Source organism: Atractosteus spatula, chromosome 4 (genome assembly GCF_055471065.1).
Source record: "Atractosteus spatula isolate fAtrSpa1 chromosome 4, fAtrSpa1.hap1, whole genome shotgun sequence".
Lineage (NCBI taxonomy): Eukaryota > Metazoa > Chordata > Actinopteri > Semionotiformes > Lepisosteidae > Atractosteus > Atractosteus spatula.
The window spans coordinates 70277697-70305260 of record NC_142709.1 but is presented as its reverse complement, the minus strand read 5'-3'; the positions used below and the strand labels follow the sequence as shown (position 1 = coordinate 70305260).

Here is a 27564-nt window from a genome sequence, read left to right as displayed (position 1 = left end):
AAGGAATTAAATACAGTATTTTGAAAATTCTATAAAAAATGTAGTAGGATTCTACATCATCAATTTGCCAAAATGTGTGGTGATCATGGTAAAAAATAAAAAGTTTAATATATTGAGGTAAAGATAACATACCAGAGAATGATGTTTCATTTTCCCCTCCCTCAGTAGAAGTGTATTTTTATTAATTCAAAATGAAATTATAAATATTGTAGCTACAGAAACAAAAAGTTGAATTCTGGATAATGAAAAAAAAATGCTCTGGTGGACAAATAGGGATTTGAAAGAATTCCTTTTCCATATTTTTAAAGTGACTTGGAGGGCACTTTATTCATCAAATGCTTTTTTGTATTTTTCTCAGGTTTTAAAAGAATAATATAACATTTTGGAATAAAAATACAGAAAAGCAACCCAAAACTTGAAGCTAAAATGGCAAATATTTCCACAGCCACTGTGAACTTCCCGGGGGAGCTGATATAAGCTGGGATAAAGGTGATCCAGACAGCACAGAATATGAGCATGCTGAATGTAATGAATTTGGCTTCATTGAAGTTATCAGGCAGCTTCCGAGCCAGGAAAGCGAGCACAAAGCACATGGCAGAGAGGAATCCTATATACCCTAACACAGCACAAAATCCTGTTGCAGATCCTAAATCACACTCTAGAATGATTGTTTCCTTGTAGTATTTTGCATTTTTATGAGGAAAAGGTGGTGATATTGTCAACCAAAGAACACATATCAAGACCTGTATGAGTGTGAAAGCAAGAACACTTAACCGCTGCTGTTTGGGCCCAAACCATTTCATAATGTTTTTGCCTGGCAGTGTAGCCCTAAAGGCCATTAACACCACTATTGTTTTCCCCAGAACACAAGAGATGCACAGGACAAATGTGATCCCAAATGCTGTGTGGCGCAACATACAGGACCAGTCAGAGGGCTGGCCAATGAAAGTAAGTGAACAGAGGAAACACAGAGTCAATGAAAAGAGCAGAAGGAAACTCAGTTCAGAGTTATTGGCTCTTACTATTGGAGTAGATCTGTAAAGGAAGAAAATAACAGCTATTGTTATGGTTAGTGAAATTCCAAGCAAAGAAAAGGTGACTAAAAGTATCCCCATTAATTCTCCAAAGGACAAAAATTCAGTTGCTTTTAATACACACTGATTTTGCTGTTCATTTGATCTGTATTCTGAAGGGCACTTTGCACATCCCAGTGAATCTGAAAAAAGAGTAAAACCAGGCAGTCCAGATGTACAGTATTCAGGAATTCCTTTCTTACTGTAATATCTTGTTACACTCTTAAAGACTTAATTTTATTCACATTTTTATGTATCATGAAATACAAATGTTTGGTATTGCTAATAAACTTGATGAAGTCAGCATGCTTTTTTGAAAAATGTGATGTGATATATTTTGCTCATAATTTTACATTTGTATGATCATTTATCGTTTTAAGACTACTTCAAAGGGGACTACTGTGTTGTTGTTGGTTTTTTGCATGCCTTAAATGTATCCAGAATTTTGACCTACTTTCTTTACATTATATTTTCTTCTTGGCTTGCCTTGTTGAAGTAAGTATAAATAATTTGACATTTTTCAAACCTTACCTGTAACATTACTGAACTCTCCCTCTGCACAGGGGATGCAGACAAAGCAGCAGACTGGCTTCCCTTTCTCAATGGCCTTACGAGTCCCTGGAAGGCAGCTCTCACTGCACACTGACTTTGGAACCTTAAAAAACAATTTTGCTTAATGATTTGCATATTGCAAATACTCAGGCGTGCTCAGTATTGCTTACTTTTAGGCTTTGTGTGTGCTGCATAATATCTTTATTACAAGCCATTGTAACAACATTCATCATCCTTTCAGCCTTTTGTTCAGAAAGACGTACAGTATTATAACAGATACACAAATGTTAATATAATTTTTCAAAGTGCATACTATAGTATTTTATAGTATAGTATGTTCTAGGTTTAGACCAATGGTTATTGTAAGAGTTGGTAGTGGGGCTGGATATAGAGTTATGGGTTGTTGTAGGGCCAGCACTCATGTTGTTATAACAAACGTACAGAATGTGCCATTTATGTATTATTTGAAAAATTAGTCATAATAGGTCATAAATGTTGTTTTACCATTTTCTATACTGCTAAGAAGGTATCATGAAAGTATTACTCCATTCATTTTAACTACAGGTACATAATTTAAAATTCAAAGAAAGTGCTATCAGTACTATTTCATGTGTAAATGAATATTTATGTAAATACCGTTTTTTGTTCTCCTGCCCACACAGGGCTGATATCATTCATTTGAAACTGCTGTCCTTCTGGAAAAGAAGCATCATAAAGACCAATAACTTCAAACGTCGTGGTTCCTTCCTTGTTCCTCTGCCAGTTAACTATTGCATATCGTGCCACTGGATCCCCATTGTCATCAAAATAGACACTTTCTCCACTCTTGGTTGTGAAGTTGACTCTTGTCAAATAATGCAGCACCTAGAGAAAACATATGCTGTTAACTGGACTCAAGAGTAGGACAAAACACAAGTACTCCAGCTCTGGCAATCAAAAATTCCCAAATTCTTCAGACAGATATTTCCTAGGTTTCATCGTTTTAACACCTCTTCGCCATCCACAGCACCTACGTCAGTGCGTCAATGCAAGCAACAAGTTTATCAAATTGCCTTGTCTGTATTGTAAGACAGTTGAATCTCAATACAGACACTTGGTATCTCAAACCAAGTGAATTAAAAAGCACATTAAATGCTCTTTTTCACACTTGAATTATTGAGGTTGGTCTGTGTCTTTGGTGAGAAATATTTGTGAATGACACCTCTCTTCCCTCTTATTGCCATGATTAGGACATGGGAACAGGTATGTCAATTCTGCATTCAATTCAGAAAATGTCTTCAATGGCAAGACTTGATTAAACACTTCAAACTAGAACACAGATGTACAGTAAGAAATATGTATTTGAAATTCTTAATTTTTTAGTACACAAAAATAATGCACCTACTAACAGAAAATACTATTTTTGTTTTTGTTTCCCACATTTTTCTTTATATTGTAAATAGACATACAGAGTGAAACTGAAAATTACAGTCACAACTCCATATTAAGGTATAGTGATATTGTTAAAAGAGTTTGTATTCAAACCATATCTGAGGATGTAAATATCTTTCAACAATAACAAGTTTATCATACAAATTTTAGAATAAACAACATGACACCCTACCTGCCAGGGTTTGATATTCTTTTCATTTGAACATGTTTTGTTTTCAAAAGGCCCTTCTCCACCTTTGCATGTCATCAGATCATGCAGTGAATGAGCTACAGCATACACTGCTTTATACACATTGTTGGATATCCTCAGTTCTGACACATCAGTGTATTGGTTATTTATTTCTTTCAAGGTTTCTCTTCCTGTGCACGGCTTAAGAACTGTATCTTTTTCATATGATAGAGTACAATTGAAAGTACTCTCCCAAAGCTCATTTAAGCCAGTGTTTCCAGATATGTTTGATGGACGTGTATTTTGAAGAAATTCCTTCAGTCCTGGTATTTGTGCATTTGGAATTGCAAAACCAATGGACCCACCCAGGACTTTATAGCCTTCTGTGGATGCAAGTTTGCTGTCAGTAATCCATGCCTCACTGCCCACCCACTGTAAGCCTGTGACATTCTGAATCAATAACTCTTTTACCAAGAGGTCAAAGTCTATGTATGATGTAAAAGCAACAATAACTTTGGAAGATGATCGTTTGATAACATCAACAATTTGAAGGAACTTCTCTCTAGGATCAGTTCTGACAATAGCTTCTGAATATTCAATGCATATCCCCACTTGCTGAGCTTCTTTTGCAAAGGAAGCCATCCCATTATTGCCATAATCATTATTAGTTCTAATGGCTCCAACCCAGGTCCATCCAAAGTGCTTCACAAGCTGCGCCAGGGCTCTGCTTTGGTAATAATCACTGGGGATTGTCCTGAAGAAGCTGGGAAACTCCCTTCTGTTACTGAGACATTCACAGGTAGCAAAGTGACTGATCTACAGCAAAGAAAACAAACAAATTACATGCACGAATATAAAAAAGAAAATCCAAAACATAGAAAAGGAAAGGATTTCCAAATTAATGTTTTATATTGTCATTATACAGGGTTATTATATTTTTAGAAAAAGAAATGTAGACTAATGTAATGTAGAGTAAAGAAAGCATTTTTTAAAGTTATGAAGATTCTCAAAAAACATATTTCTTTAAAATCAAACAGGTACAACTGAAGACTATAAATAAAGAGAAAAGTAGTCTGTGTCCCAAAATGGACAATGACTTACACAAAAATCAACTCAGTAGTAAAACTGTACATTAACATACAGGAATGTATATCAAATTACACAGTTTTTGCTTACAAAGTGCATAATGTAGCACTAGAGCAAGTAGAAATCAACCACATTACTGCGCATGCTGGCTGTTCTTTTAGACAGGTTTCAAAATATTCACTGCAACAGATACAACATTATTATCAAGAAGCTCTTTGCCTGACACACAGGAAACTGTACAATACCACCTTATTGTCACATTTATTGTAAATGATATTTCTGTATCAAAAAAGTACTCGGAGTAGTTCTCGCAAACGAGCTAATCGGCTTCAGCGCATACCTATTAACTACAATCACCACCGCACATGTGGACTATCACCCACGGCAGTTCCTCATCAACGCCGTACTTAAACCCTCTGTACGCACTGCTCTAGGCTTGGTATTAGTTTCACGTCTTGTGCTTCTACCTCATGTTTTCAACTGCCTTCTCTGATCGTCTCTTTTGGATTTAGACCTCTCTGCCTGTTCTTTGACCACAACTTTGCCTAACAGATTGGACTCCCTTGGATTCTGACCCCCGTTTCTCATTCCTGGACCTGGACCCTGGCTTACGATTCGGCTTTGGATACCCCGACCTTGCTTGTGCCTATTGTCTCAATCCTCTCTCGAACACTCTCTCTTCTCCGCATAGGACCCTAACATATTTCGTCTTGGCTCCCCTAACAGTTTAGTTGTGCATATTATCCTTTCTGTAATTCGATGTGCTTACTTACAGTATTTACATTCTATTCAATCCTTATTTGTTAAAATGAATAAAAGTTTTCTCACCACTGGTATCCGAAATGGTCCAACAGTTGCTGCAATTCCTATTGTTATAGTGGAGCTAGACTGTCCTATAATAGCGTGGACAGTCGATGGTTTGGTGCAGGACTGGTCTATGACAAACCCTTTTTCATGCATATTCATCAATTCCAGTGATACTTTTATAGACAGAGGTATGGAGCGACAGGAATCATATATCTTATATCCCAGTGAAACATTAGGCAGAATATCTGATCTGTTGTTAATTTCTTTAATGGCGAAGATCATGGTCTGAGCATCCTGTAATACTACAGGATTTAAACTGTGAAGGAAGAAACTGATAATGTTAGTATTAGTATTAGCATTTTGAAAAAATATACAAATCCCTGATTAGAATATAGGTGCATATTTGTGAAAAGCATTAAAAGCATAATAGTGTCATAATTTTTTAGATAATAATGCACAATTTACCTTTCGCATATGATGTGTCCTGGGTTGACTTTAAATGTTGGATTTACAACAACAGGGTTTTTATGGATTGAAAAAATTCCTCCTATTGTGATGTCTCCATCCTTTGAAAACTGTGACACTTCTTGTATTCCATATGGCTGACAAACAGGCTTTTCAGCTCTTGAGAAAAGAGCAACTAAAACTATTTCTGCAAAAAGAAACATAGCAGATCTTTTTTTTCCCCTGAATGGATCAGAGCTCCTTTAAAAAGGCTTATATGGAACATCACAAATATCATGCTTGAATTAAGATCACGTGAGGTTCAGACTTCAAAACATCAAGTCTCAAAGGTGAATTCAGTTTTAAATCTGTCTGGGGAAATTTAACATAAATCACAGAGTTCTGCACCAGTAGGTGTCCCTCTCTATTATTGCTCTACAACATAATACCATACTTTTATTTGATTTATTTGTATTCAAATGACACTGCACTTAATTTTTTGTGTGTTTAAATCAAGAATAAGGGATATTATTTTCCCTTCCAAGTTTTCTGCCTATAATTATTCACCAAGGACCTATGAAGCTAATAATGCATTTTCATCATACATGCAAAGAGTGTTTTTTTTTATAGTAGTACTGTGTCACAAATGACTTTGTTTACATCTTACAGTTTTTTTTGAAAGCACAAAGCATGTAATACAAGAAAGCACCTTGTTTTAAAAATGGTACATTTCAGTTGTTAAAATCTGCAACAACAAAGATGAAGAATTTATAGAAATATCTGGCTTTAACACACCTTAATAGTATACAGATTTAACAGTAAGTTGAGGACAAAAGGTTAAAGGATTGCTGCATCTGAAGTGGCTTTTGAGTAAAGAGGTGATGTCGTGGCAAACAGCTGAATACATTTTACTAGATGCCTTTATTTATACCCTAGTAACAGACTGAAAAAGTGCGATAATTAACAATGATCTGCCAAATCTCGCACTTTTTCAGTCTGTTACTAGGGTATAAACTGTACAACGCATCCACCTTGCGTCTTGGCAGAGGCAAGATCGACAGTGACCTGTTTCTGGACTAAACACATCTACACATCTACTGCTACATCTGTTCTCTTTCTTTTTCTTTTTCCCGTTTACAACCACTTTTTGTGCAATATATGCCAGGGACCTGTGCAATACATTTATATTTATATCTATAGTTACATCTATATTTATATTCATATGTGTGATATGAGTGTGATACGATTTTCTGTGTACTGTTCTGTTCTAGTTTGTTCTTGTGCGTCCGGACTGTGAGTAACTCTTGTATTGTATTGTATGTATTGTACTATTATTATATAATTCGTTACACTGTGGCTGTGTTGTGTGTGTTAAGCTGCTGTTGCACTGCAATTTCCCTCACGGGATCAATAAAGTATCTATCTATCATCTATCTACCAAATTCCTAAAGGACAGTAGATAGATTGTGAGAAAACAGAAACTGAGACACCATAATTATTGGTTGTGTATTTAAATAAAGATATTCATGTGCACCTGTATGTATAGATCTGTTAGTCTAAAACTCAAAGTGTACATTCTAGAGACCAGGAGAAGCATACTTAACTAAGCTCCTTTCTCATACTCCTGTCTCTCTTTCCTAGTGTTAATCCTGCATCAGCAGGGTCCGCTTGTCGGCACACCAGTCTCCATTTGGTGGTTTGAACCAAATCTTTGAGCAGACGTTGCCATTTACTGCGACCGAGAAATACTCCAACCGGCACGTCGCTCCGCCTGCCGTCGGAGTGGGAGGGGGGGGGAGAAGAACAAAGTAATGTAGCCAATTCATAGAGGGGGATTATTACGAGGCATGGGAAATTTGGCCAGGACGCCGGGGTTACACCCCTACTCTTTTCGAGAAACACCTTTTTAATGACCACAGAGAGTCAGGACCTCGGTTTTACGTCTCATCCGAAGGACGGTGCTTATTTACAGTATAGTGTCCCCGTCACTATACTGGGGCATTAGAACCCACCTGGAACACATGGTGCTTTCTCATACTCCTGTCATTTGATCTAATCTCACACTATCATCCATGCCTATTATGTTTTTAGCAAATCCCCACCTTGAGATGACATACAAGGAAGAGAAAGATGACTTTGCCTCACTCTGCGCCAGATGGAAATTTTCTGACCAGCTAAATGGCTAGATAAGATGCTTGGGTTAATTAGACACTAATTACCAAACAAGTGACATGGACCAGCGAAAGCAAAATGGCCTCCTCTTGTTTCCATTTGTCCTTATGTTTTTATTAACTCCAATTGGAATTGACAGATCTCACTGCTTGGTGGCTCTCCAGCTGAGTTAATAGAGCACACAGAACTAATCTTAAAGCTCCTCTGCTACTTAGACTGAGAGGCCTTTTCATGGGAGGCCTGAAAATCTCAACTGGTGGGGGTTGATGATCATCACCTAAGGGCTCCTGTGGGTTATTCTCAGCTGATGGCAACTAAATACAAAGTGTTTTCTGAGGTCAGGGCTGGACTTCACCCAGAAGGACTGGGTAATAATAATTGTTCTGAATGAATTTAAAGAGGCCATGAAGAGTGTACACAAAAGCAAGGTACTAACTACTAAATGGGCTAAATAGGTCATATGGCCTACTCATGTCTGTAACCTTTTACAGTATGTAACTATGCCTATTATTATATTTTATTAAATATAATTCAATGGCAATGGATTCAATGGCATACCCCCTACTGTATATAATAATTACTTCTATGGAATGGAAACAGACTACGTTTCACATTTCGTACACTGCAACATGACATATCCTCTGTTCAATAATCTCTACCAAATTTCACTTATATTTTGGGTCATTCCTGTTACAACTGAAATGAGTAACATATTGCAACCAGCCTTCTTCTAAACAAAAATAGCAATAGTCATTAGACAAAAAACACCAGGAACATGATAGAAAGTAGTATTATCACTCATCTGTAGCACATTCAGGGTTAATTCATGCTCACGTTTGGGATACAGGCTCGCTTTCTGATGGCTGGTGTCTGAAGGCCCTTATGTACCCCAGGGACTAACCTGATGAGTTATCAATCATAACCCTGTGTAAAATTTTTCAAATTTACAGGTGTCTGCGAAACATAATGCTCAAGATTTGCATTCCTTTAAGAGACAATTTACTTGCTTACCATTTAATCGCTCGTTTTCATGGAACACAATTTTATCTCAGGGTGTATTAGATTCTCTGACCAGCACAATGAAGTGAAAAAATAAAGAGGAATGTTGTGATTCAAAACATACGGAGCCCGGGAGGGGCCATCAGTAGGGAAAAAAAATTATATTGAGGAAACGATTTCCAATTCGTATGCACGAAATAGTTATATCTAGAGAACGATTTACTTATTTCGTGCGCACAAAAGAAAACGAGTGTACGTTTTAGTTGTTTCGTGAGGACAAATTGTAAATCGTTCCCTCGTTTTAATTCGTGCGCACGAAATGTCCAACTCTTTCCTCTGTTTTCTTTGTGTCACGGTAGTTACACGCACATAGAAAGTTTCTAAAACGCCAGCATTATCTTCGGCTCCAAACAACAACTTTATCAAACACTAGTTAACATGTTACCGCGTCTTTATACAAGTATTAGTACAATAAAGCCTAACTGTCTGACACTGCTGTATATTAGGATAATGGATAAAGATGAACGGATTGAGTTTTATTTTGATTTGGGGATGAGTTATTAGGGCATTGTAGCTACTGCACTCTTCAGCTACTAGTTAGAACTGCACCCCTCTTTCACTGCTAGTGCCACACCTGTCCTTGCGAAGGAGCTGGAAAACGTTATTTCGTGCTCATGAATTAAAGGAAACAAGGGAACGATTTAGTTATTTCGTGCACATGAATTGTAAAGTGGTTCCCTCGATATAACTTTTTTTTCCTACCCATGGCCCATACCCGGGCTCCGTAAAAACATAAGTTATTACAAAATGTAAAAAGTCTGAAAAAGTTTCTCTTAATTTTACTGCAGTCTTGAATGTGCAATTTTACCATCTTTTTATCCACATATAAGTAGTGTAATAAATTGGAGAATAATAAAGTGAAATTCCTATATTTTGGAAGATTTATTTTTAACATGTCAAGTGACTATTTGACCAAATTCTGTTGAAAAAGCAAGACTGAGATTTTAATTTTATCTTTATAAATATGTTAGCATTCAAAATGGTTTTACACAATACTGAGCATTTGTTTTACATTTTTCCTAATATTTATTATGTAGCTTTATTTACATTAAAAAGTCAAACTATTTTATGAATGAAAACTGAGTATATTTCTATCCTAGTTTTATATAGAAAATACAAATTAAAGCTCTGTTTGAACCCCTGAAGTAATTCAGAAAAAGTTTAAAAAAACAGACAATTCCATTTCAGTGAAAAACGTTTGATAGTTTTTTTACAATCGTATTCAAAAGGAAATGGTTGTCTCAAAATATGAAAAAGGAAAACTTGAGCAGAAATTAGGAAAGATTGCCATAATTAAAATTTATTAAAGTTATGATTGACAACAATAGTTACACCTCATTGTCATACTTTGTCGAGCTGTAAAATATACAGACCTAAAAGACAGGAAATGGTGATATGTAAAGGAAAAGAAAATGTGGAGTATCTGCTAGAAATCAAATAGTGAAAATGGTTTAATTGGTCCTAGAAAGACTTGGAAGTGTCGTGGAATTTTATCAAAGAAGAGTCAGGAGAAGTGTTCTCATTCACTCAGTAAGGCATTTATTCATATTGCAATATGGGAAAAAGCAATCACTGGTCTGTGCAGAGAAGTGAAGGCTGATTCCAAAGCAAGCAGGGAGAGCCCCTTGTTTTATATCTTTTTTAGCTGATGCAACACTTCAAGGACAGGCAAAGCAGTAATTTTCCATTCCTTATAGGTTTCTGCTTTAAGCAAAGAAAAGAGTAGTTATACAAATAGTTTCTCATACTCCCTTTTTCAAGAAGCAGAGATAAACATTATTAAAATATCCAGTGCCCTTGACTCGCTGGGTGCTATCACACTTTGTTCTAAGAATCCAGCTGCTTCTGCAACAAGGCTCTGCCCGTAAATTTTTAGGATAAAACACTTTTCTTCAGTAACTTTTCATTACAGAAGACATTTTGGACATTAAAAGCTTTTTTGTATTTTTCTCAGGCTTTAATAGAATAATATAACATTTTGGTATGAAAATACAAAATAGTAAGCCAAAGCTTGAAGCTAAAATAGCAAATATTTCCACAGCCACTGTGAACTTCCCAGGGGAGCTGATATAGGCTGGGATAAAGGTGATCCAGACAGCACAGAATATGAGCATGCTGAATGTAATGAATTTGGCTTCATTGAAGTTATCAGGCAACTTCCGAGCCAGGAAAGCGAGCACAAAGCACATGGCAGAGAGGAATCCTATATATCCTAAAACAGCAGAGAATGCACCTGCAGATCCCAGGTCACACTCCAGAATGATTCTCTCCGCATAATATTTCATGTTCTTGTATGGGAAAGGAGGTGATATTGTCAACCAAAGAACACAAATCAAGACCTGTATGATTGTGAAAGCAAGAACACTTAACCGCTGCTGTGTGGGTCCAAACCATCTCATGATGTTATTACCTGGCACTGTAGCCCTAAAGGCCATTAACACCACTATGGTTTTCCCCAGAACACAAGAGATGCACAGGACAAACGTGATCCCAAATGCTGTGTGGCGCAACATACAGGACCAGTCAGAGGGCTGGCCGATGAAAGTAAGTGAACAGAGGAAACACAGTGTCAATGAAAAGAGCAGAAGGAAACTCAGTTCAGAGTTATTGGCTCTTACTATTGGAGTAAATCTGTATCGGAAAAAAATCACAGCTATTGCTATAGTCAGAAAAGTTCCAAGTAATGAAAATGTGACTAGAAGTATTCCCATTAGTTCTCCAAAGGACAAAAATTCAGTTGTTTTAAGGAGACACTGATCCCGTTGTTCATTTGGTCTGTATTCTGAAGGACACAAGGTACATCCCAGGGAGTCTGGAAAGAGAAGAAAAAGAAATGACCTTTGTGTTTTTTTTAAATATAATATTCTGTATTTCACGCTTTTCCCAAATTATCTTGTATTTTTACTTATGGTGTTGTATAAAATAAAGCTTTGAAAAGGCTTTTGAAAACAGTATAAATTAAATGTGTTTTTTAAAAATGTATACTTATAGAGTATTATGATTTCTTTAGCAAGACAGTCTTAACTTGAATCAAACAAGTAATTTAATTAAAATGACATTTTCTAATAGTTACAATTAATGCATTTAAGACTTTTTTTCATTTAATATTAACAGGCAGTTACATTATTTTTCTCATGGATGTTTAATAATATTTGATTCTAAAAGAGAACTACAGAGAAGGAAGCTAAGGCAGCCCTCCATTGCTGTTTTGCTCTGATGCTAAATAATGTACTTTTCCTGCTTAAATTAACTTTCACATGCACAAAGCATGTATACATGAACACTAAACCTACAAAGACATTTATGAAGCCTGCAAATATTTTAAACATATATATTTTAATTAAATTAATATTGTAACGCTTACGACCGACAGGCACTGTGTAAGAGCCGGCTTACCAGAGCAGGTGAAGTCACCGCCCTTCCCTGTGATAGCAGGACTACAGCTACTGGGCTGTAGAGGGATCTCTCTTTAGCTCACCGGGCTGGGTCCCTATCGAGTGACGCGGGAGTCCTGGGTTCGAGCCCCCGACGGTGCGGGGCCGACCTAATGCGGCAAGGGCGCCCACCTGAACCCCGTTGTGTTACAATATTATGACATATTAATATTAAATGATCAAATAATGAATTATCGTGCAATTTACCTAACTTAAGTCAGATGTTTACAGCTTAATTTGAAAGGATATTTAATGCCTCTTTATCATTTGTAGTTTAAGTAATGGAACAGTATAACTTAGTGATTCCTCAAAAAAAAAGTAATTCAATAAATGTTAAAATACTCCTTATAATAATCTATTGGTAGTGTTACGACCCCACCTTATTTTTTCTCACTTAGTTACTAGGGGATGAAGGAGCTGTGAACATAAAACTTTAAAGAATAACAGGAGTCGATTTAAACACTGGGACCCGTTCCCCGGGGGCAGATATAGGGTGACAGGACAATTAGGGGTGACACAGGTATTGGTTCGTTTCTGTCATTTACCAAAACAGTATAATAGTGAGTCCCTGAAAAGAAAAGAAAACAAGCAAAACTACTCTACCATAACGGAAAAGGCAAACCTAACTCCAGCCCGAAAAATAAAAGAGCCAGAGCCAAAGAAAGGTCTTCCGCAACCTAAACTCACTATTCTACCCTAAACTATCTAAAATATATTGTCCTCACTAAACTGATTAGCAGAAGGACAACCATGGAAACATGTACTGTAAGCCACAGTTGCCTTACGAAAGTCCACACTCACTAACACAATTAATGCACACCGCAAATAAGCAAGCAAAAGAACTCAAACTCCACACAAGTCACAGCGGAAAACTTCGCTTCTAAATGGTTGTAAAGGTGAGAGACATGTTCACCGTCAAGATGGAGGAAACTGGAATTTATTTTGAGACGAGAGGCGGGGCCAGCAGCTCAACATCCGATAAAACGGGAAGCGTCTTCTACCCAGATTAATCCAATAAACCAGAAAAACAAACAAACACGGCCAACCTAGGGTCGTGACAGTAAATATGTGATCTTTAAAATATATTTCAAATAGTTTTATATACACATGTATTTTAGTAGTGTGCAGAAAAAAAGTTCCATTGCTTCTACTGCATTTTCAACAGAAAGCAAATACTACACTAAGTATCGAATATAGTGCAATATGTATTCTTAACCTTCAGAGCTTCAGTTCAATCTACTGTTCTCCTCAAGCAGTATTTTAATGTATAGTAAAATAACTCAGAAATAACTAGGAATAAAAACAATATCTACTGAAGAGAATTTACAGAGCAATAAATGCTATTGGTTGCAGAAGTAATTTTCCAATGTTATTAATGTTCCTCAGGTTATAAGGTATTCTGACTATTAAAACACAATTCCATTTTCTTGAAAATATGCCCACACTTTGTATTTGTCGGCTGTTTTATTTTAGATGTAAGTATAGTTGATTTCAGAAGGGCCAACTGAGCAAATCATTGTGAAATATACAGTAAAAGAAAAGTGTTCCCTGCACTATGTCATTAACATAGAACTACAATATTTAAAGTATATGAGTCCAATCACCTCTGGAAAACAATTAAAATTCTAATTCCAATTTTTTGCTAGTAAAAATAAATACATAATGTATTTCTCTATACGTATACCTTACCTGTAGTGTTGCTGAACTCCCCCTCTGCACAAGGGATGCAGACAAAGCAGCAGACTGGCTTCCCTTTCTCAATGGCCTTACGAGTCCCTGGAAGGCAGCTCTCACTACAGACTGACTTCGGCACCTGCAAAACAGTGAAAACTGAGTTGGAGAGAATAGCAGTTGATTGAAAAGTAAGTTTGAAATAGATTTTCTGTGGCTATCTTTTCAGGAGCAGTGCTGTTGAATTTGGTCTGAATACTCAGGAAAATACCTTACCTTACTGTGACCACCTGCCCACACAATACTGACATTTTTCATTACAAACTGTTCTCCCTCTGGTAAAGAGGCATCATACAGTCCAATAGTTTCAAAGGTTATGATTCCTTCCTTCTTCATCTGCCAGTTTATCAGTGAGTATCGTGCCACTGGATCCCCATTTTCATCGAAAAAGACATTCTCTCCTTTCTGGGTTGTGAAGTTAACACTCTTCAGATAACATAGCACCTGGAGCAAAATAAACCTTTAGCTTAATTTTCTTAACTTTTGCTTGCTTTACTTTACTCATACTATGACCCTTAGGAAAAAGGAATATACTGTATAAAATCTGCGTGTGTACTATTTACTAAAATTCTCATCAACATCTGTACTTCTGAAATATGGTTAGAAACAAAGGAAAAGGTTTAAACATAGACTTTATTGTTTATTGCAACAGAAAAAATAAAGTGTTTTTCCATGTTGAAAAGAGAAGAAAAGAAACACAACGTATGCACCTGAAGAAGGCTAAATAGCCGAAACGTGTTTCTTTTCTTCTCTTTTAAGGATGGAATAAACCTTTACTTGGTCCTCTGCAGCCTACACATACTGACGCAGTTACTGTACCTAATTGAACTACTTCATTGTTAGTTACTTCTTAGTCAGCATTTACATTTAATAAAAAAATCAATTTATTACTCAGAATTTACAATAATAATTTGAAATATATATACAATAAGATTTGTTCTTACCTGCCAGGGTTCTAAATTCTTTTTGTTTGCACATGTTTTGTTACTGAAGGATAGGTTTTCATTTTTACATGTAAATAGATTATGTAGTGAATGAGCTATAGCATACACTGCTTTGTACACATTGTTTGATGTCCTCAGTTCTGACACATCAGTGTACTGATTAAATATTTCTTCTAGATCCTCTGTTCCTGTGCATGGCTTAACATTTGGATTGCTGTTGATAGTTAGGCTGCATTTAAACATATTTTCCCAAAACTCATTTAAGCCAGTGTTTCCAGGTGTATTAGATGGACGAGCATGTAGAATAAATTCTTTCAAACCTGGTATTTCTGCATTTGGAACTGCAAAACCAATGGCTCCACCCAGGACTTTATAGCTTTCTACTGATGCAAGGTTGCTGTCCATTATCCATGCCTCACTGCCCACCCACTGGAAACCTGTGACATTCTGAATAAAAAACTCTTTTACTAATATTTCCAGTTCTACATAAGATATAAAAGCAACAATTACTTTTGCAGTTGACTTTTTGACAGTATCTACAACTTTAAGGAATTTCTCTCTTGAATCAGTTCTGTAAATGGCCTCTGAATATTCAATACAGATCCCCTCCTTCTGAGCAGCTTGTACAAAGGTAGCCATCCCATTGTTGCCATAATCATTGTTAGTTCTAATGGCCCCAATCCAGGTCCATCCAAAGTGCTTCACAAGCTTTGCCAGAGCTGTACTTTGATAGTAATCACTTGGGATTGTCCTAAAAAAGTTGGGGAACATCTTTCTGTTACTCAGACAGGCACAGGTTGCAAAGTTACTTATCTGCAGGAAATGAAAAGAAGGTAAAATACTGATGAAGAAGACGTATGCACACTCTTATTTAAACTAACTGAAGAAAGTACTGTTTCCTCACCACTGGCATGTTAAAGGGTCCAACAGTTGTTGCAAGTCCTATTGTCGGTGAAGATTCAGATAGTCCTATTATTGCATGAACAGAGGAAGGCTTGGTGCAGGAGCTGTTTACATTAATTTCCTCTTGCTGCTCATTCATTAATGCCAATGCAGCTTTAATAGCCAAAGCTATGGACCCACAACCATTATAAATCTTATATCCCAGAGACACATTGGGAAGAATATCAGAATTGTTATTTATTTCTTCAATAGCAAATATTACTGTTTGAGCATACTGCAGTTCCTCAGGGTTTAAACTGTAGAGAGAAATAATTCCCCATTCCATATGTTGTTTTATTGTTTTTTGCTGATGCACAATAATGTATAGATAATATCCCATCATCATTTTGAAATTTTAAATGTGATTTATCTTTTTCATATAATCATATATTTTTAATAGTTTCATCTAACTTTTGTATAATAATATTAATAAAAATGCTTACCTAATGCACTTTAGCTGTCCAGGGTTGTCCTTAAAAGTTGGATTTACAGCAACAGTTTTTTTATGAAAAGAAAAAATTGCCCCTATATTGATGTCTCCTTCTTTTGAAAACTGGGGCAGGTTTTGTGTTCCATAAGGTTGACAAATAGGCTTCACAGCCCATGTGAAGAAAAAAATCATTGCTAATTTCACAAGCAGCAACATTGCAGACTTATTGCTATTCTTTTTTTCTGTACATATTTTCTTTACTGGTGCTTATATACTTGCTCAAATCCCATTTGCTTAAATGAAGCCAGGCAATAATTCTCAGAGGTGAGTTCAGAGTAGAGTCTGAGAATTATTGCCTGGCTTCATTTAAGCAGAAATTAAGGAGCTGTGTAATTGCTCATTTGGACACCCATGGATGTTTTTTTTTTATTGATCCTTAACAGTGTAATATATTTGATTTTTTTCTAGTTGTTCACTTCAAAGCAAAGACAAAATATTATAATACACTTAGGAGGTGCATCTGACTTGAGTCTACCTTTATTTTAACAGAGTGCCAACAGTATATACTTTCCTCTCAGGTATAATATTCAGATATTCAAATATTTTTACCTTTTCTATTTTTTTCTTCAATATTCTGTTTTTCTTTCTCAACTAGCTACAATAAAAGAATATTTGATATGTGTTCATTATATGTTGACACGGTGACTGATTATATATTCTGTATTTATAAATAAATAATTCATAACTTATTTTCCAGTTCTAGATGTTGAAAATGATTATAACCTTAATACTAGTTATGTGAAGAATACAAAGGTGACTTCTAATTAGAATTGTTGTGAATAATGACAAATGACAATATATTGCATATTAGAGATACATATAAGAAATGGAAGTTATTAACTGTTGTTTGGAAGGGATATTGACAGACAAGCCAGTCTCACCCAGCTGTTTAAAGTTATAATAATTAATTACTTTCTGTGAGATCTTACTACTCATGGGGGTTGCAAGCAGTAGAATGTTCTCATAGAATAAACCCATGCACTGGGACAATGGGAAAAAAGCAAGAAGCTCACAACTGTGATGTTGTTCCAAGCTAGCACCGAACTTACTCAATGAATTTTTGTTGGTTCTCACTGTTCATCTTCTCTTTTCCAACCACTTGGTGGCAAGCAGTTCTAGTCAGGACTTGAACTTCTCTCCAAGATTCTCCAAGGCCAGGGGAGTGAGTCAGTAAAATAACAAAATTTTGCCCTAGATATTCTTTTTGCAACAAAGTAAATCAAGTGTTTGCGATACCACTGTTTTTTTTTAAATAAGAAAGTTTAATTCTTTTTGTCGACATCTATATATCCATATACTGTATCGTCAGTAAAAGTTGTATCCAGGATGAAACAAATTTTTCTCCCCACCTGTCTCACGTGCAACCAAGCAGAAATTTAAAAGACTGAAATTCAGCAATGCTAAGTTCCAGCAGAGATGTCCTTAGGAATGCTAGACAAAGCTCTCTCCTCTCTCTCTGCATTGTGACACTGACAAATTGCCATGTAAGAGACCACGCACCAATCTAGTCTACTGTAGCTCCATCTACTCAGTGTTAAGTTTGAACTCCTAGAGCTTTTTAGCCAAGGGGTCTTTGTGTATAAAACTTCTTTATTCACATTATAAATCTTAAGAGTTAAACTATTATTCCAGACACGTTAGATTGTTTAGTTTATGATAGTAAATGTATGTTATCTTAAAATATATATATGAAATTGTATATTAAAACCTAAGAGGTAGACCATAACAATGTTATAGTTGCAATATGTATGCTTAACTGTCACGAACAGTTCTTTCCGGGCCCTATGCGGACGACACTATCCAGAATAGTGAAGACACGAGGAAAAATGGTCATGCAGTAAAAGGGTCTGGAGACGGGGGGTGTGTCCATGCAGTGCAGGTGTCCAGGGGAAGTGAATCCAGGCGAACAATCCATGTAGGAAATCCAAACGGGAAATCAGAAACAAGAGCTGAAGTTCATAGCCAGGCGATCCATCCGGAGGGAGGGGGGAACAGGAACCGGGTCGGAACCGGCGAGGGGAACCAGGAACTAGGAACAGAAAGTTAAAAGCATAACGGAGCCAGACGCAGCAAGACCCCGGGCTCTCATGATGTTGAAATCAATGACGAACCAGGAGTAAGGTCCGCGTCTGGCTTTTAAGGGGGAGCGGGATTAGGGACCAGGTGCAAACAATGGGGCAGAACAAGGAAGGGCTGGAGCGCCCTTAAGAGGAGGTGTTAGCGATCGTGACATTAACCTTCAGAGCTAGGATCACTCAGCGGTTATCAACTCTAATCGTTGTAATCCCTGACTAAAGAATCAGCTTTTCGAATCACCACAGATAACTTTACAAATGTATTCTACTATTGTTGTTGTTTTGATGCATGTTTTTGGTGTTATATCAATAAATTGTATATTGTGTATTTAGAATCTGTGTATGAGATTGTGAATTATTATGATACATTGATTCCTAACACTCAAAGTACTCTCGCAATTTGCTGTTCCAGTTTCTATTTGTTAATGTAAATTAGAAACCTCATATCACAACATCTGTATTTCCATGTTTCTTCTGCATTGGTGGTTGTGGGGTTCAGTTCTGTCTTTTGGGGTTCAAGCAGTCTCAAGTCCCTTCCTTGACCTGTGCTGCTCTTGACACCATGTCATTGTCCCCTAGTCTGTCCAATATCCTATCTTTTGCTCATCAGCAGGCATCCTAGCGATTATAAGGTTTGCCTTCTCTTTTTATCATTATGTCTATATTTCCTCACTGTAAGTTCCTTCCATCTCTGTTTTTGCATTGCTTTTTTGGGGAGGTCACAAGTTTCTTTTTTGGGGTTGGCCCCAAAACCCCCCAAAATGGCCAGGAGGCTACCAAGCAGGTTAAACCAAAACTTATACACAAATAATCAATAAACATTTGCAAAACATCTGATTCTTGGATGTTATTACTCTTCTTGAAGTTAATTACCTTCTCCTATGGTAGCTTCTTTATTCATCCTAAAGGCTCCAATACTTTTGCATTATGCTGTTATTTACTTGATGGGCTGCATGCATGTGTATGTTATAGGATTCAGTGTGGTTATATTGAAATAGTCAGAAAAATATGTATTATCCTCTCTAATATAAACGTGTTAGAGTCATATTAGATTCTCACGAAAATCTTGTACTGTATTAGTATTTTCTATCTCATTGTTTCATCATACTAATCCGGATAGGGGTCTGATTTAATTGACAGATGTCTAAATAGACTTTTTTTTGGTGATATATTCAAAAAACATAACAGGAAGACTGAGGAAGAAAAGAGACAACTCTAAATTGAGCAGAATGTATTTATGTTTTAAATAAATTGTTGTTTTAATATATTTAAATATAAATAAATTATCTTTGCTATATCACCCGTTTTTTTAGAATTACCAGATAATGCTGGATAAGTTTTCAGTTTGCAGCTAGAAACCCCACGATGGAGATATTGAAAGAGTGTAGATTGATTCCTTCGAGCCACTCAGCTTTTAACATATCACAGGCACCACAGACCTGTACTGGAAGTTCAGCACTGATTAGCGGAGAGACGCGGCCCTCACAGACAACACTGCAAACCTGAAGGTGCTTGGGAAGCCACATGGACTCTCTCTTGCTGAGACCTATCAATATTTCAGTCTTGTCTTGATTTAACTGTAGAACATTTTGGGACATCCACTGAGAAATATCTAACACACAGCCAATTAGTCTGTTGACTGAGTTTTGATCTTCAGATGGAATAGAGATATACTGTACAGTTGTATATCATCGGCGTAGCTATGAAAATTGATCCCATGGTTCCTAATTACCTAAAGGTAACATATATAATGAAAAGAGCAGAAGTCCTAAAATGGAACCCTGTGGAACTCCACAAGAAATGTAGAATTTTTTTATGATTGATTTCCCAAAGCAACAAAAAACTGTCTATTCATCATATATATATAATAAATATAATATAATATATATGCAGTGGACTTGTAACCTGCCCAATTTGTGAAATATTAGGGCTGCAAATAGACTGTCTTACACTGCAAAGTTTAGTTCCTTACACATATATAGAGCTTTGCTGGACACTCCACTCAAAGCGCTTTACAGCTCCACCACCTCCAATGTATAGCATCCGCCTGGATGATGCGACCGCAACCATAGTGCAACAGAATATCCACCTCAAATGAGCTCTTATGAAGTCAGTTCATAGATGGGGATTATTAGGAGGCCATGATTGGTGAAGGCCAATTGGAGATTTGTCCAGGACACCCAGACACCTACACTTTTCAAGAAACGCCCTGGGATATTTAATGACCATAGAGAGTCAGGACCTCTGTTTTACATCTCATCTGAAGGACAGCGCCTTTTTTACAGTATAGTGTCCCTATCACTATACTAGGACATTAGGACCCAAATAGACCGCAGGGTGAGTGCCTCCTGCTGGCCCCACTAACACCTCTTCCAGCAGCAACCTTAGTTTTTCCCAGGAAGTCTCCCATCCAGGTACTGACCAGGCTCACACCTGCTTAGTTTCCGTGGGTTGCCAGCTGTGAGTTGCAGGGTGATATGGCTGCTGACTGTATCTATACAGTATATATAAAGTTGCTGGAATTGGTGGTTGTCCATAACATGCATGTGGCAAAATAAGCTGAATAACAGACTGCATGCCTGGATCATGACAGAGAGTAGTAATCACTCGTCAGTGGCACATTTACTATGAATTTATCATAGTATACAGTGTATTATATATACTACAGTATATGTGATATACTGTAGTTTCCCTTTCTGGGAGATATCTACAGTACAGTATATCACATATTATGTATCCTAGAATGTCACCTAACATACTGTATGTGTGAGTAATAACCATGTGACATTTAACTATTATATGAATGGTTTTACTTGCTTGACAGAACTGATTTTTAAAATCTTATTAATGTAATGTTGCTTGGTTCATTGCCTGACATGTTCACCACTTTCTCACCACTTTTTCAGTATTGATCAAGTGATCTAAAGATTTATTTTCTGTGAATAGACAAAATTTAATTACATTCACTCATTCACTCACTCTTCAGACTATGTCTAAAGGATTTGAAAAATCACATACTTTCTTAACGTTTTCTTATTATTCTATTTTTATTGTATTGTTATACAATTGTAGTTGTATTTTATTGTAATTTTATCCAGACAATCTGACAGCGTAGTAATATTTAAAATGTTGGAAAAGATGTTTGTAAATGCGAAGGTTTGTTGATTTTTCACACTACGTTTATTTTAAAGCAACTCCCATGCTTTTTTCCCCTAAAGAAATAATTCTAAAGCATTAAGGTTCAGTTACTAGCTTTACAAATATTTTTTAAATATTTGAATATGATTATTTTCAATAATAGGAACATTTAATAAAAGAGATTGATATCGAAGCCTTTAGTAATCTGATTAAAATGAAATAATTTAAGAAATGCTGTCTGTTTCCCAAAAACAAGGTGTAGTTCTAATCAAGAGCTAAGAGTTTTGTGTTTGTGTGACAATCATATTCATCATATTCAACAACTCAATAACATTGTCATTATTGTAAAAGTTGAAGATTTAGAAAAATTTGGATTGGGGAAATGAAAAAGAAATTACGTTGTACTCATTGTAATAAAATTACAAAGGGTTACCTGCAATTGAATTAATAGCTGTAAAAAGATTGCTTAGAACTTACAGTGACTTGGAGGGCATTTTGCCCATTAAATGCTTTTTTGTATTTTTCTCAGGTTTCAGTAGAATAATATAACATTTTGGCAGAAATATGCAAAAAAGTAAACCAAAGCTTGAAGCCAAAATTGCAAATATTTCCACAGCTACAGTGAACTTCCCAGGAGAGCTGATATAAGCTGGGATAAAGGTGATCCAGACAGCACAGAATATGAGCATGCTGAATGTAATGAATTTGGCTTCATTGAAGTTATCAGGCAGCTTCCGAGCCAGGAAAGCGAGCACAAAGCACATGGCAGAGAGGAATCCTATATATCCTAATGCAACATAATATCCAATGTTTGATCCTAAATCACATTCTAAAATGATTCTCTCTGTATAGTATTTCATGTTCTTGTTTGGAAAAGGAGGTGATATTGTCAACCAAAGAACACAAATCAAGACCTGTACAAGTGTGAAAGCAAGAACACTTAACCTTTGCTGTGTGGGCCCAAACCATTTCATAATGTTATTGCCTGGCAGTGTAGCCCTAAAGGCCATTAACACCACTATTGTTTTCCCCAGAACACAAGAGATGCACAGGACAAACGTGATCCCAAAAGCTGTGTGGCGCAACATACAGGACCAGTCAGAGGGCTGGCCAATGAAAGTAAGTGAACAGAGGAAACACAGTGTCAGTGAAAGGAGCAGAAGGAAACTCAGTTCAGAGTTATTGGCCCTTACTATTGGAGTAAATCTGTATTGATAAAATATAACAGCTATTGCTATAGTTAGGCAAGTACCAAGCAATGAAAATGTGACTAGAAGTATTCCCATTAGTTCTCCAAAGGACAAAAATTCAGTTGTTTTAAGGAGACACTGATCCCGTTGTTCATTTGGTCTGTATTCTGAAGGACACAAGGTACATCCCAGGGAGTCTGGTGACAGATAACAAATAAAATTATCAGTGTTCACTTGGAGTAAATTGTATGAATACTAAAATTAATATTAGTATTAATACTAATATAAATATTAAATTGGAGTATTCATTTCTTCATGTGCCTAGAAAATATTTCCAACTGCTGTGCTACACACAGACTGAAGCCCATTCTCACTAAATCCAGTTTACCCATAGTATACCAGTATGTCTCTGGAGAAAGCCAGAGCACTCTGAGAAAATCAACATGCACACGGGGAGAACATACAAACTCCATGCAGATAGCATGAAATAAATCCTTGGGCTCCAACACTGTGAGGCAGTAATTCTAAACACTGCACCTCTGTGCCACCATGTCAAACATACTAGCAACTGTATTTGCTCATGTTTATACCTTACCTGTAATGTTGCTGAACTCTCCCTCTGCACAGGGGATGCAGACGAAGCAGCAGACTGGCTTCCCTTTCTCAATGGCCTTACGAGTCCCTGGAAGGCAGCTCTCACTGCAGACTGACTTCGGCACCTGCAAAACAGTGAAAACTGAGTTGGAGAGAATAGCAGTGGACCCTCATGTAGGTTTGAGGTCGATTTTCTGTGGGTATTTTTTTTCTGGAGCAGTCTTTAGAGTTCAATAAAATGGTAATCAGTAAGTATGGTAAATATTTTACCTTAGTGTGATCACCCTTCCAAATAATATTAACATCTTTCATTATGAACTGCTGTCCTTCTGGTAAAGAGGCATCATACAGACCAATAGTTTCAAAGGTTATGATTCCCTGCTTGTTCATCTGCCAGTTCACAATTGCATATCGTGCCACTGGATCCCCATTGTCATCAAAAAAGATATTTTCTCCACTCCTGGTTGTGAAATTTACTGTCTTGAGGTAGTGTAGCACCTAGAGTAAAAAAACAAAACAAAAAATATTACTCTATATACAGTGGATAATGCTTGTTTTCATCACCATTTAAACCTTAAAAAGTGAGAATATAATCTGAAAAAATTACACTCTTACCTATATTTCTATCTTATTGAATAAAATAGATAAAAAAATAAAGTAAGGAAACCTACAGTACAGTGTGTGTATAATTGAATATAAATTATTTATAATTAGATCTGATACAAAGCTGCCATTCCAAACCTTTACTCATATAAGACATAATCAGAGGTTAAATATTGTATATGTTTTAACCAAAGAAAAAGAAGGACACAGGCTGTTATTTAAATAGCTTACATTCGGTGAAAACAAGGTTTATAATGTATGAATTTTTTAAATCAGATTCAGTGGAATCTTTAAAAGATTAAGGTAACTCAAGGTAAAGTACAGTACAGTGCATAAGCAGCAGATAAGTGTTGTTTTTGTTTATCCTTCACATACATAAATCATAAATACATCACAAATATCACTGTAATTATCAGGTATCACTTATCATTAACATCATTTATTTCTCCCTACTGTACATAACATCAAAGCAAAATGATTACTTTTTGTGTTTCGTACAGTTCTATCGTGATTATTATTGAAGACCACCATATTATTGTATTTCAGCTTAACGAAGGGACACTATTGTGTGAAAAGCATAGAACAGTCTAAAAGACTTAATTAAATTAAAAGAAATAAGGAGTAAAAACATTTTTATACTTTTTTAGTATAATTTGTGATACTTCACCCCAAACTTGTAAAATTGGAAAACAACAGAAATATTTGAGGAAATTGTCTGTGCCCATTCACAATCAATGAATAAAAGTTAATCATTTAGAATTAAATGATTTTTAATTCAAAATTAATTAAAACCTTTTGTACATTTTTAATTATCCCTTTAAATCTTTACACTAAACAGAAAAACAATTTCCTTACCTGCCAGGTTTCTAGTCTGTGTTTGTTTGCACATGTTCTGTTGTCAAAAGGTCCGTGTCCATTTTGACATGACATTAGATCATGCAGTGAATGAGCTACAGCATACACTGCTTTATACACATTGTTGGATATCCTCAGTTCAGATACATCAGTGTATTGATTATTTATTTCTTTTAAAGACTCTGTTCCTGTGCAAGTTTTAACATATGCATTGGTGTGAGAATTTAGCGTACAGTTGAAAACACTCTCCCAAAACTCATTCAAGCCAGTGTTTCCAGGTGTGTTTGATGGTCGACCATTTACTATAAACTCTTTCAGTCCTGGTATCTGTGCGATTGGAATTGCAAAGCCAATGGCTCCACCCAGGACTTTATAGCCTTCTTTTGATGCAAGGCTGCTGTGTGTAACCCATGCCTCACTGCCCACCCACTGGAAACCTGTGAGATTCTGTATCAAAAACTCTTTCACTAATAATTCCAAATCTATGTAAGATGTAAAAGCCACAATTACTTTAGAAGTTGATCTTTTGACAATATCGGCAACTTTAAGGAATTTATCTCTGGAGTCAGTTCGAAAAATGACCTCTGAGTATTCAATACAGATCCCCTCCTGCTGGGCAGCCTGTACAAAGGTAGCCATCCCATCATTGCCATAATCATTGTTGCTTCTAATGGCTCCAACCCAGGTCCATCCAAAATGCTTCACAAGCTTTGCCATTGCTCTGCTTTGATAATGATCACTGGGAATTGTCCTGAAGAATGTAGGGAACCTCTTTCTATTACTGAGACAGGCACAACTTGAAAACTGACTAATCTGCAATAAGGAGAAAGAAGTAAAAATTACGACAAAGGAAGAGTATCTACACTATGGTCCATGGTCTTTGAAAATCATCTATTTCTCTCACCACAGGTATGTTAAAGGGTCCAACAGTTGTTGCAAGTCCAATTGTCTGTGATGATCCAGATAGCCCTATTATTGCATGAACAGAGGGTGACTTGGTACAGGAGTTGTTTAGATTAATTTCCTCTTGCTGCTCATTCATTAATGCCAGTGCAGCTTTTATAGCTAATGCCACTGAACTACAAGCATTAAAAATCTTATATCCCAGAGACAAACCAGGAAGAATATGTGAACTGTTGTTTATTTCTTCAAGAGCAAATATCATAGTTTGAGCATACTGGAATTCTTCAGGATTTAAACTGTAGGAAGAAAGCACTGGCTATTATTAAAATAATTATTGGCATTTTTTTCACTTAAAAGAGTAACATTTTTAGCATCATTTTCTAAAATAAGCAGATGTCTGATTTATTATAGACTCTATTAATCAGTTATAACCTTTTAGTAGAGTAATATTTCTTTATAGTTTTTAAAAATATTATACTTTTTATATAAAACGTGCTTACCTTTCACACTTTGGTTGTCCTGGGTTAACCATAAATGTTGGATTTGCAATAATAGGTTTTTTATGGAATGAAAAAATTGCCCCTATGTTGATGTCCCCATCTCTTGAAAACTGGGGCTGGACATGTTCTCCATATGGTTGACAAGTAGGCTTCTCAGCCCCTGTGAAGAAAGAAATCAATAGTAATTTCACAAGCAGCAGCATCTCAGACTGTCTCCTTTCTTTCTTGTGTAAAAAACTAATTTACTTCATGACACTTATACTTAAGCACAAATCCCTTATGCTTAAATGGAAGCATCAAAGCATTAATTCTCAGAGGTGAGCTCACAATTGAGTCTGCATTGAGTTGTTTAATTGCTCATTGGGAGTCATGCTATTTTATCTTTAAACAGTACATTTTAATTTACTTATCAGAGTAAAGGTACTGTACAAATAGTACACTATACTTATAAGCTGAGACTGAAGAGAAATATACTGTACTGTATGTCAGATAGCATGAAACAATAAAACAAACTATTTATTAAAGGTGCTATACAGTATATTGTTCTCTAAAGCAAAGTGCAGACAGAATACATACAGTAACACATACCCATTTTAAAAAAATCTTCTTTTTTCAACACAACTCTAAGATGCTCCTAATTAGGATCAATGTCAATTCTAACAGTTTTTAAAATATTGAATATTAGAGACCTACTGTATTAGAACTCATTGAAAAATTCAATACTATACTTTAATTCTATCCATATGAATCTCACTCATACAGGGTCTAACGACTGGGTGTAGTCTAGGTTTTAGTACTGGGCTACAGGTCACACTGCAAGTCATTTAAATTGGTATGACCTACAGCAGTAATTAGCCACCGAAAGATTGTTGTGAGTATCACTATCCTTCCTTTCCAAAGATGTGGACAGCAGACAGAGATGTTTCAATTTCCTAATTATATTAATATTAGACCCAGGGTCGACATTAAGACCCACACAGAACATACAGTAGGATGCTTCCATCTGAATGATTGACGCGATGTGCCGAACAGGTCAAGAGGACAAGGTCAGGCTCTTTGTTGGCCTTCCTGGTTATAAAATTAAACAGTTCCCACCCCAGCAGCCTAAAAGCCAGTGACCTCTCATGCTCAGGTATGACAGTTTTCAGGTGCTTTCATCCTATTTTTTGACCAATTTCCTGCATCTAACAGTACTGCCATTATTGAACCAGGACTATTCCAGAGCTCCCGCCATCAGCCAACAGCTATATCACCCTGAAACTCACAACTGACAACCCACTGAAGCTCAGCAGGTGTGAGCCTGGCCAGTACCTGGATGGGAGACCTCCTGGGAAAGCTAAGGCTTCTGCTGGAAGAGGTGTTAGTTAGTGGG

The 27564-nt window shown here is 36.3% G+C and overlaps 3 protein-coding genes across 4 annotated transcripts; all 3 read right to left on the bottom strand.

Moving 5' to 3' along the window:
• Positions 1 to 302: 302 nt before the first annotated feature.
• Positions 303 to 5786, bottom strand: LOC148837056 (extracellular calcium-sensing receptor-like). Its single transcript, XM_088914580.1, has 6 exons — positions 5584 to 5786; positions 5140 to 5434; positions 3229 to 4041; positions 2262 to 2489; positions 1605 to 1728; positions 303 to 1216 (listed from the first exon to the last, which is right to left on the bottom strand). Exons 1-6 carry the CDS (start codon positions 5784 to 5786, stop codon positions 303 to 305), a joined length of 2577 nt encoding a protein of 858 aa, XP_088770706.1.
• Positions 5787 to 10685: 4899 nt separating this feature from the next.
• On the bottom strand, positions 10686 to 16490 carry LOC148837055 (extracellular calcium-sensing receptor-like). The gene is made up of 6 exons (XM_088914411.1): positions 16288 to 16490; positions 15807 to 16101; positions 14903 to 15715; positions 14175 to 14402; positions 13917 to 14040; positions 10686 to 11605 (listed from the first exon to the last, which is right to left on the bottom strand). The coding sequence occupies exons 1-6, from the start codon at positions 16488 to 16490 to the stop codon at positions 10686 to 10688; spliced, it is 2583 nt and encodes an 860-aa protein (XP_088770537.1).
• A 5530-nt stretch (positions 16491 to 22020) lies between these two features.
• On the bottom strand, positions 22021 to 26395 carry LOC148837054 (vomeronasal type-2 receptor 26-like). 2 transcript variants are annotated; one of them, XM_088914497.1, is made up of 6 exons: positions 26193 to 26395; positions 25694 to 25988; positions 24790 to 25602; positions 23602 to 23829; positions 23333 to 23456; positions 22021 to 22934 (listed from the first exon to the last, which is right to left on the bottom strand). In XM_088914497.1, exons 1-6 carry the CDS (start codon positions 26393 to 26395, stop codon positions 22021 to 22023), a joined length of 2577 nt encoding a protein of 858 aa, XP_088770623.1. The 2 variants fall into 2 exon arrangements, with proteins under 2 accessions (XP_088770623.1, XP_088770624.1); XM_088914498.1 differs by having other exon boundaries at positions 22021 to 22970; positions 23270 to 23456; positions 26193 to 26290.
• Between the last annotated feature and the right edge of the window lie 1169 nt (positions 26396 to 27564).